This window comes from Podarcis filfolensis (genome assembly GCF_964270895.1).
Source record: "Podarcis filfolensis genome assembly, chromosome: 15".
NCBI lineage: Eukaryota > Metazoa > Chordata > Lepidosauria > Squamata > Lacertidae > Podarcis > Podarcis filfolensis.
In genome coordinates, this window is record NC_139618.1 from 210,784 (window position 1) to 226,568 (window position 15,785).

At 50.0% G+C, this 15,785-nt stretch overlaps 1 protein-coding gene across 1 annotated transcript in view; it reads right to left on the bottom strand.

Annotated features, from left to right (window-relative positions):
• Window positions 1–15,785, bottom strand: part of SUPT6H (SPT6 homolog, histone chaperone and transcription elongation factor) — a 43,364-nt gene that overhangs the window by 4,819 nt on the left and 22,760 nt on the right. The window contains exons 17-33 of the mRNA XM_083587285.1: window positions 14,420–14,615; window positions 13,097–13,236; window positions 12,886–13,003; window positions 12,074–12,150; window positions 10,675–10,810; window positions 9,615–9,752; window positions 8,244–8,411; window positions 6,627–6,754; window positions 5,625–5,832; window positions 5,374–5,521; window positions 4,684–4,826; window positions 4,074–4,214; window positions 2,986–3,181; window positions 2,162–2,400; window positions 1,957–2,070; window positions 1,504–1,628; window positions 413–525 (exon numbers count right to left, since the gene is read on the bottom strand). Coding sequence (XP_083443411.1) covers window positions 413–525; window positions 1,504–1,628; window positions 1,957–2,070; window positions 2,162–2,400; window positions 2,986–3,181; window positions 4,074–4,214; window positions 4,684–4,826; window positions 5,374–5,521; window positions 5,625–5,832; window positions 6,627–6,754; window positions 8,244–8,411; window positions 9,615–9,752; window positions 10,675–10,810; window positions 12,074–12,150; window positions 12,886–13,003; window positions 13,097–13,236; window positions 14,420–14,615 — 2,528 coding nt within the window. The remainder of the gene's footprint in view (window positions 1–412; window positions 526–1,503; window positions 1,629–1,956; window positions 2,071–2,161; window positions 2,401–2,985; window positions 3,182–4,073; window positions 4,215–4,683; window positions 4,827–5,373; window positions 5,522–5,624; window positions 5,833–6,626; window positions 6,755–8,243; window positions 8,412–9,614; window positions 9,753–10,674; window positions 10,811–12,073; window positions 12,151–12,885; window positions 13,004–13,096; window positions 13,237–14,419; window positions 14,616–15,785) is intronic.

The following is a 15,785-nucleotide window of genomic DNA, read 5'->3' on the forward strand; positions in this document are numbered from 1 at the left end:
AGGCACCTCTTGTCCTCAAAGCTGACAGCACCCCAAGCTCACAAGATCCCGGGGTGTGCTCACAACTGAGGAGGGAGGAAGAAGGCTGGCTAGCTCCAGGGCACGGAGGGGGAACCTGATGCTCTCCAGAGGTTGCTGGACTCCAATTCCCATCTGCCACTGCGACCAGCATGGCCAATGGGAAGGAGTCAAACAATATCATAATGGGGGGGGCAGGGCACTGGCTCCCCACCCCTGCCCTAGGGTGACGTTGGCGGGGCCATCAAGCCTGTCTCCTGCCCCGCAGTGGGGCATGCTATTTTGTCAGAAGTGGCCTTTCTGGTTCACGGCTGCCGCCTTTCCCCCATCCCCATGATACACATGAAGCCTCTCGCTGACCTCGATTTTGTCCCCTAATTGGGGCTGGGATTACCTGGCACAGGATCCTGATAGTGATCCTTGAACCATCGGAAAAGCCCGTTGACTGTGGGAAAGATGTGGCTGCGGTACCGGAAGCCTTCGGGTGTAACCGTCACATACTCAATCCTGCAGGGAGAGAAGTGGCCCCCACCCTGGTGACATTGAGTTGAACACCCCCGCTCAGAGTCATCCCAAGCTGGGAAGTGATGAGGCCCAGGCCAGGGAGACTGGGCCTTCCACCACCCAAGAGGACCCCCCCCCCCCCCAGTTTCCTGGGACTACTTAAGACACGTCTGTCCTGAGGAAGGGCAAAAGCGAGAGAGGCCAGGCCAGGGAGTTCCTGCCACCAGCTCCTGAAGCTGGCCTGAAAATATCTTGCAGCATTTGCTTATTCTCATAATTTAAAATGGTAAAGAACCTCAGGTGCCTTGCAAGAAAGCGTTCTCTAAATGCAATGAGCCAATCAACAGACATCTCTGTGTGGAGAAGGTCACTCAAGAGTCAGACTGAGCAACAGCCCTTCTCCAAACATGGCAGCTCTGTTGAAAGAGCCCAGACCTTGCGGGGAGTTGGCACTAGATGTTGCTGGGCTCCAACTCCCACCCTCCTCCTTTGTTGCTGGAGTCCAGACACATCTGGAAGGTCTCTTTCTCCCTGGGCATCAACATATATCCTGCCAGGCATCCCAAGCCCTCCTTGCAGGTGTTTTGAGAACTGGATGGACTTCGGAATCTGCATTTCTGCCCCTGAGCTTCTGAAGCCCCTTCTGAGGACACCTCTCCTTGCCTCTGACCATTCCCACCCCTTCAGCATCAGGAATAACGCCTGTCAGCAGGCCTGGGTCTCAGTCTAGCTTTGCACGCAGAAGGACCACAGCACCTCCTGAGAAGATATCAGGAAAGCTGCTCTTTCTTGGGGAGCCGCTGTCCATCAGAGGAGACATTATGGGGCTAGATGGAGAAATGGCCCAGCCTAAAGCAGCTTCCAAGCCAAAGGGGGTTTGCTGGGGATGGGCAGGAGTGGGAAAGTGATCCCCCAAGAGGCACCTTATCATCACCTCCCCTAACAAGGACTAGTCCCGGGGGGGGGGGGCGGGGAACTCACCTGGGCTTGCCCCGTGGCTGGTAGCCCAGCAGGAATTTGCCCGGAAGTTCTTTGCAGGCGCAGATGAAGTAGGGGATGAAGGTGGGCTTCTCCTTCTTGGTCTTGATCAGGAGCTCCTCCAGTTTCTGGCACACGGACAGAGCAGTAACAGAATGGGCTATCAGCACTGCTTCTGAAGGGGGTGGGAATCCAGAGCAGGGGCTTCTCCCCTCCTTGAATGGCCGTCCGGGGGAAGTCAAGGGGCTTTTGGATATGCTGCGAAGCCCGGTCAGCATTGCCTCACCTGGCACCCTGACCTTACCTGGTGGGCACTGGTTAGGCTCTTTTCCCTGGGAAGTTCCTCTCCCCCAGTGGCAGTGCCAACTCACAGGGGCAGGGAGCGCCCATGGCTCACTTCTTCCTTGAAAAGAGAAGCCCCCAAGCTCAGCTCTGCCCAGATGTGTGTGCGCTCACCTTTCTGTCTCCCCCGTTGCAATCCTGGTAGTATTTGTGGCTGAGCAGGTCTCTGGCGAAGGACGCCATCGGCTGCACATAGCGGGCAACGATCTCGTCCAGGTCCTCAAACTCCTTGGGGCGGAAAAGGCAGAGAGGGTTACAGGCGGAGGGGTCAAGGTGGGTTTCCCCACAAGCCCACCAGGCTTTCTGCCTCCGGACTCACTTCTGTGTTGATCCAGAGGGTGGCCCCCAGGCTGAAGGCGTTCTCCTTGCCCTCCTCGCGGACGTCCACGTGCTGGTAGATGTTGTCACTGACTTTCCAGGTGACCGTCAGGTGGTTCTCTCCTTTGCTGCTGGGGCGGATGATGACATCTCCCTGGTCCATGGTCTCCATCATCTTCTCAGCCTGCTTGAAGTTGATGTTGTGGAAGGAGGGGTGGGCTATCACACGCTTGATGTACGCTGTGGAGAGGGGGAAGAGAGGCAGACAGGTGGCAGCGCACTGAGCTTTCTTGCTTGGAGGAAAGGTGAATTCGAGGGGACACAGTGCGAGTTATACATGGTGAGAGCGGGAAGAGGAAAGCTTTCTCCTTTTCTCATAACACTAGACCTTGTGGACACCCAGCAAAGTGGGGTAATGGGAGACACGAGACAGGTCAAAGAAAGTCCTTCCAAGCAGCGCAAAGTTAAACTGTGGAACTCCCTGCCACAGGAGGCAGGGATGGCCACCAAACTAGATGGTTTTAAAAGAGGACTGGAGAAATTCATGGAGGAGGAGGAGAGGGCTATCGATGGCTACTGGCCATAATGGCTAGGCTCTGCCTCCACAGTTGCTTCTGGAAGCCACAAGAGGGGAGAACGCTCTGGTGCTTGTGGGATTCCCATAAGGGGCATCTGGTTGGCCACTGGAAGAACAGGATTATGGACCAGATGGGCCACTGGGCTGATCCAACAGGCTCTTTCTATTGCTCACTTCCCCACTGACTGGGACCACAGCCCACCCCATTGGCTGCCCCCAAGACAGCCGGCTGAGTGCCAGGGACTCACTGGTGCGTTGCTGCCTCTTCTTGTACTCCTCCTCCTGCTTGTGGTCACTGGCCTCGGCATCAAAGTCATAGTAGGTGTCCTTGGGAAGCTTCCACTCATTGCTCTTGTCCATCAAGTCTGACGTCCGGCAGGTCAGGTCAGCGCTGAACTTCTCAATGTCGATCTTCATGATCCTGCAGTGGACGGTCATCCCCACCTGGGCGAGACAGAGGCAGACTGTCAGCGGGAGGATAAAGAGGTGCGCAGAGGAGGGCGACTGAGAGGAGCAAGGAAACCGAGCCTGATGAGGAACGGTTGAAGAAGCTGGGTACGCTTAGCCTGGAAAAGAGGAGACTAAGAGGAGATAAGAGAACCATCTTCAACTATCTCCAGGGCTGTCTCAGGGAAGAGGGAACAAGATGGTTTTCTCCTGTTGGCCCAGAAAAGGAAGCAAGAAGAAATACTGATGAAAGAAAAATGGCAGACGAAGTTAATGGACTACAAAGAATTGGACAAGATGACAGGAAGGATTCGAAACCTGCGGGACCAGATATTCACAGAAGACTGGAAGAAATATACAAACTATTTGAAGATCAACTGTAATCAACAAATTACACTAGTAGGACTACAAGAAGTTTTGTAAGGAGGAATATATGAAATATTGCAAAAGAAGATAAAGAAGAAATACATTAGTTACGATACTTATATGTAATAATGAAAGAAAGAAATGCAAATTAAGTGGAAAAGACTGAAAATTTTTCAGACGTGATTGGCGGAAGTAAAAAAAGCCCATATAAGATATAAAAGTATGCTTTATAATTGTTGAAAATGATATGTTAAAATAAAATTTATATATATATTATATAAAAAGATTGTTTTCTCCTGCTCCGGAGGGTAGGACTCGAACCCATGGCTCCAAGTTCCAAGAAAGGAGATTCCGACTCAGCATCAGGAAGAACTTTCTGACAATCAGAGCTGTTCAGTGGTGGAAGGGGCTCCCGTGGAAGTTCACGGGTGGTTTTTAGACAGAGGTTGGGTGGCCCCCCGTCAGGGATTCTTTAGCTGTGATACTTAAATTGCAGGGGGTTGGAGGCAGGGAAATGGCCTACCTTGACCCTCTCCTCTGGCCGCTTGACCACCTTGTCGCTGAGGAACTTGGTCGGGATGAAGCCCGTGACACCGTTGTCCAGCCGCGTCTTCACCCCGATGGCCTGGCCGGGGCAAGAGCCACTGTCAAAGTGGTTCCAGACCTGGAACGGAGCAGAGGAAGCAAAGTCACGGCAAAAGGAGGGCAGAGGGTGGAGCTCTGCCTAACCAGGACCCAGGCAAACACACACACACACACACACACACTCGAGTGGCTGCTTGGCTGGCCATGTGTGCCCTTAGCCGGGATCTCTCCAAAAGCCTGGGCAGGTGAGGCGCCCCTGCCTAGCAAGCATCGCAGCAGCTGCCAGGGAACGAGACTTGCTGATGGCGCAGATCTATTCATTTGTTGCATTTATATTCCAACTTTTATTCCAAGGAGCTCAAAGTGGTCTATACGGTTCTCCACCTCCTCATTTTATCCTTGCAACAACCCTGCGATGCAGACTATGCTGAGACACAATGATGGCTACCCGGCAAGCTCCGTGGCTGAATGGAGACTTGAACCCTAGTTTTCCAGGTCCTAGTCTGACCCTCTCTAACCACTGCACCACACTGGTGTTGCTCTGTTACCTCGCTGAGCTCGGGGAAGTTGTCCTGCTGGCAGAAGGGGCACTGCCACAGGCCCGTCTCGTCGTTCCGGATCGCCTGGTCGTAGCTCTCCCCCTGGGGCCGCCGGTGGGCTATTCCCGTCACGTTGCAGATGATGAGTTTACCTGGGGATGGAGGTTGATTAATTGTAAAAATATTTGTATACGTCTCTCTCTCTCTCAAAGCAGTTTACAGTGAGAATACATAAAGCCATGTAATAAAAACCATATAAACCACATTTAGAAAGTCAAAAGCAGACCTTTGGGGAAGGAAGCACTCTTAATTGCCTGCATAGGCCTAGAGGAATAGAAAAGTTTTTTGGAGATGTTTAAAAGTTGGCACAGGTGGGATAGGAAGGGTGGAGTTTATGGGTGCACAAGAGGTGTTTCGCAACCCCCTTTGCTTTTGATTTTCATATGCTGTTGCAGCCGTTCTCTCTGTTTTATACTTGCTATAAAATGAAATCAAATCTTTATCCCCAAAACCCAAATAAATAAAGAAGGCTGGCAGCACATTGGTGACCCCAGGGGGTGTGCTGGTGACACCCCCCACCAGTCTCCATCAATGCCACCACTTCTCTGGCCTTAAGCACCAGAACCAGCAACTGCCCTCCTCCTCCTCAGTAGGCCTTGCCCCGAGGGGAGAGGCAGACATATATAGAACATCTCCTACCTATATAAAACGTCTCGGGTGTCTCCTTCGTCAGCATGTTGAAGACCTCCTCCGAGTTGGGGGAGCGGTAGGGGCTCCTCAGGTCCTTGTAGCGGCAGCTCAGCTCGGCTCGGATGTCATACAGGGTGATGTGCTTGTCACCGTAGCCCTGAGAGAGAGGGAGGCAGACAGAAAAAGGAGAAGTGAAAACCAGAGGGTCAGATTCTCCCCGCCCCCCATCTAAGCCCCTGGGGGCTCTTCCCGCCACCAACCTGTCTCTCCAGCTCTTCGGCAAAGGCATCCAGATCCAGGTCCTTCAGGCGCTCTGGGTTTTCCAGGATCTCCTCCAGAGCTCCGGCCGGGTTGGCATCCTCAGCTGACTCGTCGTACTCCAGGGCATCAACGGCCATCTTCCGGGCCCACTCGTAGGTCTCCGGGTGGACCCTGGACCCGTCCAAGACCTCGATGTAGGAGTCCGTGCTACAAAAAGAGAAGGAAAAGGAGGACTGAGCAGAAGGTGTGAAAAACTGGAGTGCGCTGGTCTTGCAAAGGCGACCGAGACCCCCTGGAACAGAAGGAAGTCCTGATGCAGGGATGGCTATAAAAGAGGATGAGACAAATTCACGGAGGAACAGAAGGCTACCAGTCGTGAGCAGCCACAAGGGCTGTTCTGCACCTCTACTGCGGGAGGCAGGATGCCTCTGAAGACCTGTTGCTGGAAGCCCCAGGAGGGGAAAGGGCTCTCGTGTTTGGATCCCACCTGGAGGCTTCCTACAGGCATCTGACTGCCCACGGTGAGGACACAATGCTGAGCCTCTAGCCTGATCCAGCAGCCAGACTCTCTCTATTTTGTTTTATTTATTTATTTAAAAAATCTATAGAACCATTTATAAAAAATAATAGTAATCAAAACATTGTGAGTTTATCCCATGGGTAGCCAAACTAAGGCCCAGGGGCTAGATCCAGCCCAATCGCCTTCTCAATCCGGCCCACAGACGGTCCGGGAGTCAGCGTGTTTTTACATGAGTAGAATGTGTCCTTTTATTTAAAATGCATCTCTGGGTTATTTGTGGGGCATAGGAATTCCCCCCAAAAAAATATAGTCCAGCCCTACACAAGGTCTGAGGGACAGTGGATCGCTCCCCTGTTGAAAAAGTTTGCTGATCCTTGGTTTATCCTGTGGACCAACCTGAGTCTTGAAGGACAGGGAGGGAAACCTCTGACCTCCTTGAACATTTCACCACCACCACCCCGCTGCCGCCCCACTTGCTCACCTGTCGCCCAGCGATGCTGTGTCGATCTTGATGAAGCCAGCACAGTTGATGAAGACTTTAGGCCCCATGTGGCACATGGTGACCAGCTGGGTCCGGTTCTCCAGCCGGGTGTTGTTCTGCTTCAGGATCTAAGAGGGGCACAGAGCATTCCTTTATTTCATTTCATAAAAATTCATGCGCTGTTTGATGGTAGAAAACCTCAAATAAGAAAACAACAGCGGTTGTTAGTAAGAAACAATTAAAACATTCCAAAAATTAAAACTAAAAACAGGCCAGCAATCTAGACATCTGAGTAGGCTTCATCTAAATTAAAAAATGTTTTTGGCAGGTGCTTTAAGGAACACAGCGAAAGGGCCTGCCTGGGGTAAAACGGCAGGGAGTTCCAAAGTGCAGGTGCCGCCACACTAAAAGATTTGAGTTTTTACAAATGCAGATCAGGAATTATGTGGCACAGTTCTGCCCGGAGGGAGGCATTTCGTCCTGGCAGAAAGGAGCTGCCTTATATAAGGAGGTTGGGTGGCCTGGGCCTTATGCTCGGACAGGATGTTTGTCCCTCTAAGCCCCCTGTAGCCTCCTCTGACTGGCAGGGGCTCTGCAAGGTCCCAGGGCAGAGAAGGTCCTGTCCTGTCACCTCCTGCCTATCCCTTTTTCAGCCTGGGAACTTCTGCTTGCGAGGCAGCGGCTCTCCTGCTGAGCTGGGCCTCTTCCGTAATATACGAGTGTAGGAGGCTGCCTTATACCAAGAGGCCAAAACAGATAAATCGTCACGTTGCCCTGAAAAGAAACTGTTAGGAGGGGGAAAGACAAGGCCACAGTTGACGTGGCTGAAAAGGAGCCAGTGAGCCATGTTACAGAAAAGAGAACATTTGGAGACATCAGGAGATGCAGAATGCAACAAATGCCGTAGAAGCCGCAAAGAGAACTGCAGATCAAGCACTTCTGCATAGCCGGCGGTGTAAAACACAGTACCAACGAAAGGGAACAGTTGTGTCAAAAGGAGCAAACTGCAGGTTGGTTAGTGCCGCTGAAACGATGCTTCACGACGGTGTTGAGCGAACGTAATAAAGGGGTGGATGATTTTTTGTTGCTACACCTATGCTTGTACTGCATTTCAATTCTTTGCAGTGACTTCCGCATTAGGGCTGCCGCCTTGAATGCGCAAAATAAACACCGATTGATTTACTACTGACCTCCAGTAAGGGAAACTAGTGTTTCCCCTACAGTTCCACGTAGCTCAGTGTTGTCCACAGGGCTTCAGACATTCAGTCATTCCCATACAAAGCAGGTGCTCCACCACTAACCTAAAGCTACTTCCCTTCAAAAGGAAAACCCTAGTCCTCATGATTCTAAATGAAGAGATTTTTAAATAGAAACACAGGAAGCTGTCTTCTACCAAGATACGACTGTTGGGTCCATATAGCTCAGTGCCGCCTACACAGACTGCCAGCAGCTCTGCAGCATTTCAGGCAAGGATCATTCCCTGCCTGGAGACTGAACCAACCCAGAGCTGGAAGAAGGACAGGCCCCTACTACCAGGAGGCAGAGTGAGGCCACCCTAGCCTCAAGGGGGAGACTTACGCAAGTGCCATCTTTGACTTGTTAGGGCCTTCTGCTTACCTTCAGCAGGTGAGTGCCCTTGCGGGGCCCCAGGCCACAGACGTACTGCAGGAGGGCCTGGCTGTGCGGGTGAGCGATGGCCCGGTTGACGTCCACCCCGACCTCGTTCACACGGTTGATGAACTCGCAGTGCAGGGAGTTCAGCAGCTCCTCCTTCACCACGTGCTCCTGGGGGAGAAAAAACACACCCACATCAACGGGCTGCCATCTGCCTTATTGCAGGGCAGATTCGAGGCTAAACCATGCGTGGAATGAGTCTGCCCCTGCAGCTTGATGGAGGTAGAAACTGTCTCTCATGTCTAGTTACGCTGCCGTTTCTACGGGGATATACGCTCGGTATTTATCACTCCTGCTTTACAAAAATCTCCAAATGGGTCTGAACTTCAATGTCTAAAACTCACACTGAGGGTGGCCAAATTCTGTGTGACTGCCATAAAACTCAGGGAACAAGCTGTACTACTAAAATGATTAAGGTTTTAAATGATAATTTTAGGTTACATTTTAGTGATCAAGATTTAATCTATTTTTTTAACTGCTGCTATAGCTGAATTGTCTCTGTTATACCCAATTGCAATTCAATGTATTTCTGTTGTGTTTTATGATTTTCCTGATATTGTAAGTGACCCGGAACTGGTCTGTGAGCGTAATAATAAAATTCTATTCTATTTTATTATATTCTATACTCACACACCGGAGCCGTAAGGCTCAGCTCCAGGGTGGCAGACTGCAGGGCACAGGGCAGCCCTCGTCAACGGGCACCTTCATTATACACTTTTAGGCACCTGGTGAAAACATCGCTCTTCAACCGGGCCTTTAACTGATTGACATACCCTTTTAAATGTGTTGTGGGAGGGGGAGTTATTGGTCTGTTTTTATTCTTATTTTTATTATGTTTTCTATTGTAATTTTATGCTGTGAACTGCCCTGAGATCTGCAGATGAAGGGTGGGATACAAATGTAATGTAATGTCATTCATGTATTTATTTATTTTACCTGCCTTGCCCCCTCCATGAGGTCCCGGGACAGGTTACAAGAATTTAAGAAGACTTTATTAAAAAACCAGTTAAAGCAGATTACAACAAAGTGGGAGTAAGGTGGATCTTAAAATATATCAAAGGGCAAGGGGATAAAGAGGCAGGGACTCAACATGATTTATTCTGCTTCAGCTTGCAATGGAAAATGACTGCCTGCCCCCCCCCCCCGCAGCCCCCCAACCCCAGACACAAGCCCTTTTCACAGCCGGCCTCCAGGATTTCAACGGACAACTGAAAGCCTTCACACACTCCCAGGGACTGAACCAGATTTCCGAATGAAAAAGCAGTGCCTCTCCAGACATGGAATTCTTTACAGATACAGAATTTGTGGCGTTACCTGCAGAGGGTGCAGCTTGAGGCAGAGGATGTCCTCGTCGGAGCTGCAGACCTGAGCAAACTCAATCAGGGGGTCCTGGATGCGGCGGGCGAGGGAGACGGCCTGGCGCAGGACAGGGGGGTAATCCCGGAATTCGGTCTGCAAGAGAATCACACCAGAAAGGGGTTCATATAGCCCTCCTCTCATAACCACATGTGAGGCAGCTTCCCATGACATCCAAATACAGTGGTACCTTGGGTTACATACGCTTCAGGCTACATACGCTTCAGGTTACAGACTCCGCTAACCCAGAAATAGTACCTCGGGTTAAGAACTTTGCTTCAGGATGAGAACAGAAATTGTGCTCTGCGGCGCGGCAGCAGCGGGAGGCCCCATTAGCTAAAGTGGTGCTTCAGGTTAAGAACAGTTTCAGGTTAAGTATGGACCTCCGGAACAAATCAAGTACTTAACCCGAGGTACCACTGTAATATGAACGGCAATAAGATATAGCATCACGAGAAAGGGGTGGGGGGAAATCAGCAACATCAACGATTAAAACAACTGAAATAAAAGCCAATATCAAGACCTGGAAAAAGTTTTCCTAATAAGTGTGTAGTTTTCAAATTTGCTGTGTTCCTGATGGCTCCTGGACTGTAACCACAAATAAAATTAAACACTTTTTAAAAGGTAGACACTACGCAAGAAACTACTGTATTTTTCCGTGTTTAAGACGCCTATTTTGGGGGACTCAAAATTAGGAAAATGGGGGGAGACTGCCCAGAGTTGTTGAGCTTTTTTGGAGGATTGCCCATAGATTGCCCAATGCTGCCAATCGCACGTATCGCATAAACCACCTATTGTCTGTCCCCTCCATGTATAAGATGACACCCAATTTGTAACATATTTTAAAAGTCAAAAAACCTTGTCTTATACACGGAAAACTACAGAACCTCATTTAGAGACCCTTGGTCCGTCTAGCTCAGCAGTGCCTACCCTGGCTGGCAGTGGCTCTCCAGGGCTTCAGGCAGGGGACAGCAAGTGCCCCGAGTTTGGGCAATGGGGGGAGGGTCTCCAGGCTCACCTCGGACTTCTTGCTGTTCATGTAGAGAGTGGCCAGCTCATTGTCCACCAGCTCCACCCCAATGGAGGAGAGCTGCTGCCCTTGGTCCAGCTCGTGGGCAATGCGCTTCACGTCCTCTATCAGCATCTGGGCATCCCTGGCAAAGGGAGAGGAGGAAGCAGGAAACAGCTGAGAGCTTGGCCATGAGAGACAGCGAACCACAGTTGCAAACTGAGCGGCATCTCTTGACCCAAAGAGGGAGCTGTGCAGCAGAAGGCATCCTGTCCCTGTCTGGGCGTAGTGCTTGCTCTACATAAAGGATGACCCCCCCGCAACCTCTCTATCTGGCCCTCAGGACACACCCCGTCACCGGCCCAGTGCTGGACCTTCCCTTGAGTGTTTTTGCCTGGCTGGACCCTGATGATGCCTCTCGTTTTTCTGGATGAAGGATGCAAAGGGATTTCTGAATGGAGAAACTACTCTACCATGCAAAGGCAGTTTACATTTGTTGCTCCTCCCACTTTTGCCTCTGGCCCCGCCCATCCCGGCATGCGGGCCCCTGGCAGGCTGCATCCAGAACACAGCTGTCAACTTTTCCCCTTTTCTTGCAAGGAATCCTATTTGGAACAAACGAATTTCCCTTAAAAAAGGGGAAACGTTGACAGCTATGATCCAGAAGGGAACGTGGCCGGCACTTACAATTAATAAATAGAAAATATAAATATGTGGTTAAAAGGTTGAAAAAAGAAAATAGAATAAGAATGTATAACTTTAATTTTAGTGTATAAGGTGTATATTATAAGCAGAAGAAACAAGTATGTGATAAACCAGGAAGGGAGGTTGTGGGGGGATTTTGAAATGTAAATGTAATTTGAATTTTTGATTACGTTACAATTTGTTGCAAATTTGTAATAAAAAACATTTTAAAACAAAAAAACAGAAGGGAATGTGACCTTCAGGGTGAAAAAGGTCCCCCATTCCCCGGCACTGAGCCGCTACTTGCTAATTCCTGAGCAAACTTCTGTTGTTCTTAAACCATTCATATCCTCCTTTCCTGTTGCAGCAGAAGTACTCAAGGCAGCTTGCATCAAGTATTTAAAACAGCCAATCCGAAAACAAACAAAAAAACAAAAAACAAAAACACCAAATATAAACCAGGAGTAGATTATATACCGCAGGCCCTGTACACACCCTCACTCCAGCTGGCTGTTTTAAAGTATGATGAAAGCTGATTGGAGTCGTGATTGTTTTGTGTTTAAAACAGAAAAGTGGGAGATAAATATTTTTTTTAAAATGAGATGAGGGCTGAATGTGCTGAGAAGGAGGCATCTGGCAGGCTGCTGTGAGAGCAGGATGGCGGATTAGAGGAGTCCTGAGCACGATCCAGCAGTCAGGCTCTTTTGCTGTTCAGGTGGCTCACCTGTTCTCTCCTGCAATGGTGACCACGTGGGGCTTCTTGCTGAGCAGGAATTTCTTCAGGGTCTCGATATCCTGAGCCTGAGGGCAGAGAAAGGGGTAGAGAGTGAGGGAGGCAGAAAGGACACTGGACAGAACACAGCGACTTTACACACAAAGGCTCCTAATGCAGGTGATTTGGTGATGGGAAGAAAGCCCTCTCAGCCAGTATGGAGGCAGGGCTTGTGATGGGCTCAAATTTCCACCAGGGAGTTGGGGGCGGGAAAGAAGAAGGGGATTTGAACCCTGGTCTCTCCCAGGTCTTAGAGCCCAGGACTCTACCACTATACCAGAAACAAGAAAGCTGCAGATAGTGCGCAATCCGGAAATGATCTCTTTCAGCTTCTGCCTTCTGGAAGAAGGTACAGGGTTATAAAGACTAGGACTAGCCGCCTGAGAAACAGTTTCTATCCAAATGCGATTTTGGTTTTATACACAGTGTAAGGTAGTCTCTATGGGAGTATATCCTATTTAATCATGGGGTATCAGAGTTTTAGGGGGCTAACTAGGCTGGGATAGCTGGCTTGTTCAATTTTGCTGTTCTGTATGGGACAATGACAATAAAGATTATAGTATTGTATTGTATTGTATTGTATTTCAGATGAGGGTTGCAGCAGACTGCGGGGAGAATGTTCTAGGCCTGAGACCAGAGACACACCAGCAGCCCTGCACTTCCAGACTGGCGGTGGGAGGAAAACCACAGACCGACTCCTTGCACCAGAAGCTCCCGCAAGTATCTGGGGGCTTCCTAGCAAAGTCTTCAGCTTCTCCCCTCACCTTCTTCTCTCTCTCCTCCTCCCGCCAGGCGTTCCTTCGCTTGGTGAAATGCGGCAGGCGCAGGAAATCCGTCACCTCCCCTTCCCCATTCACCAGGGCGCAAAAGACAGGGTGGTCTCTGTAAGAAAAAGGAATGGTGCACCGTTAGAAAAGCGGGGAGGAAACCCCACCAGGGCGCTGGGGACGCATCTCTGCCAAGGAGCCTCCATACCTGGCCGAGGAGAAGGCGATGCCCAGCACCCGGATGCCCTTCCCCTGGTTCTCGTCCATGAAGTCGTCGTCTTCCTCCACCTGCTGGTCTGGCCGGTAAGGAGCCGCCTTCAGCCAGTTGTGCAGCTTCCGGCTGCAAGCCTAGAAAAGGAAGGAGGAAGGCGACTCATGGGCAGACCCTGGAAGAAACTTCCACCTGGACCATTTGGAGGGTTTGACGGAACCTCAGAAAGTATCTAAGGGCAGAGCTCAAAGAACCATTTTTGGGCTGCATGAGAGTGGTCCCCAAAGAGGGCGGTGGAATTCCCTAGGTGGCACTAAGAGGCAAGGGGAACTGGAGGTGGCAATGCTTTGAAAAGCTGGTCTCACCGAATAAAGTTCTTCTGGTTTTTTGAATTAAATTAAATAGTTTTAACAGGATTATGAATAAATGTGCAATTAATTGTTACTGTTTTGAATTTCATTGTGTTATTAGTGGGTTGTGCAAACAGCTGTTCTGAATGATGCTTTTCATAGGGTAGGGGGATGACTTTATGGATCTGAGGGGGCTGTGCCCCCCCCCAAGCTTGGGAGCCACTTCTATAATGTGATTTTATCTCGGGTGCAAATACTTGAAACACAAAGTCGCCCACTGTCACCTGCAGAGGCAAACACCTGGCTCATCCATATATGAAATATGCAAAAAGGAATGCTTGTTTCTTTCTTCCGTGCAAAGCAAGGCAGCCTCTCTGGAGAGGAAGGGCGGTAGCACATTGAGAAAAGGACCAGAGTATCTGCCATCACCACAGCTGGCACACCTGGCTCTTATTTCCTGGAACTAAACTACACAAAATCGGACAGAATCATGCACATCTGCATTGCAGGCATTTATTCTGCATTCATGATGCATGTTTCCCAAAGACTTTTTTTTGGCACTGGGAAGTGGAAAGCTGGGTGACACAGAGGGGTGGCGGAAGGAGGTCTCCTCCCAAGTCCCCTGGCCCAGGTCTGGGATTTCACCATAAGTTTTGCTTAACAAAGAGGGGGAAATTAAAACATGGATTTTTTTCAGATGCCAAATGCAACCCCACCCCCAGCCTGCAGTAAGAAAGCCTGCTCACCTACTCAGGTGTCAGGGATTTTTCAGCTGTGACACCTGCATTGCAGGGGGTTGGACTAGATGACCCAAGAGGTCCCTCCCAACTCTACAGTTATAGGATTCTTCCTTGAGCAACTATCTAGGCTAGGCCTGCTCTCCCAGAGGCAGGATATGCCTGCCAGCTGCTCCCCAAGCACATGGGGCCTAAGCCAAGGGGGCTTGGGGTGGGCAGCACTGGACACCCACCTTGATGACAAACTCCTTGGCTTCCACCAGCAGCTTGTTCTTCAGCTCCATGGCCATCTGGACGTAGAGGAACTGGTTGAGCGCCCGCTCAATGGCCAAGGTGCGCTGCCGGTTCCACTCCTGCACCTGGTGGCTGAACTCGTCGCGGTAGTAGAACTGCTTGATCTCCTCAAAGTAGGACTGGTCGTTGCCGTAGCTGGAAAGGGAGGAGGAGAAGAAGGCGGTCAGTGGCTCCTAGGCATCATGGCTTCATCACTCCTCCCACCACTAGGAGGCAGTAAAGGCCCCTGGATGCCAGTTGGCTGGGCAACACAAGAGGGGACTGTAGTGATCAGGTGGGATTGCTATGAGGAATTATTAAAAAATATGGAGCAAGCCATTTGTGTCAGCAATGCGTTGACTGCGTTTGAGCCATTTTGATATGATTTCTGATCAATCCATGCCTCTGCATCTATGTCCTATTTCTCTGCCTGACAGACACATATCAGCATTTTAAAAACACAGGCCAGGTGCTTCACCGGGCATCCTGGGTCATAAAGATAGTAGGTAGTGTCAGGGATCGGTTCGCAGAGAAGAGGGGAGAGACAGGAATGTACAGAGAGCCTCCTCTGATGAGCAGCTATACTTCGTCAGCGTTGGGGGAGAAGAGACTTTCAGGAGACATGGAAGATGAGAGAGAGAGAAGCTCAAAGACTTCCAGAAACTGCTAGCAATTGAGGCAGACATGCTTTGAAAACCTCTGCTCTGTACGTAAGTTTTTGAACTCAATAAATCCTGTAAAAGACAGGCTAGAGTCCTGGGCTGTTATCTTCGCAAGCATCCACGTATCAATTTGACAGGTAGCTTCTTTGATGTACCTTTCCTTGAGTTTGTTAATCTTTAGATAGATCTTAGGGCCAGGAAGAGAGTTCATAAAGAGATGGTAAATACTACCCCATCCTTCCTTCCTTTACTGCTTGTTTATGACCTCTGGGTTTGCTGAATGTCCTGCTTTATTTACTCTCAGATACGTAGGCATGTTCAAAGTAGTTTTTGTAGTTAACAGGATTTCGTCTGATCTGACTTTGTCCCACGTGGGGTTTTTTTAAAAAAATGCTCAGGGGAAATCTGATTGGTTCTTACGAACACTGTGTAAAAAGTTCTTTTGTGAATAAAACGACCTGGGCCGAGGGGTGGAGAGGGAGGATTATTATATGCACTCCTCCCAGAGTCTTGCTGATCAAGCCTCGTGTGTATTTTATTAATCAGAGTCCAATCCTTCCTTGTTTGGGGAACGCTACAGGGACACCGGCTGCAGCTGGACTCAGGTCCTTTGCAGCCCTACTTGGAGACAGATGCCAGGATTGGACCTGGGACCTTCTGCATG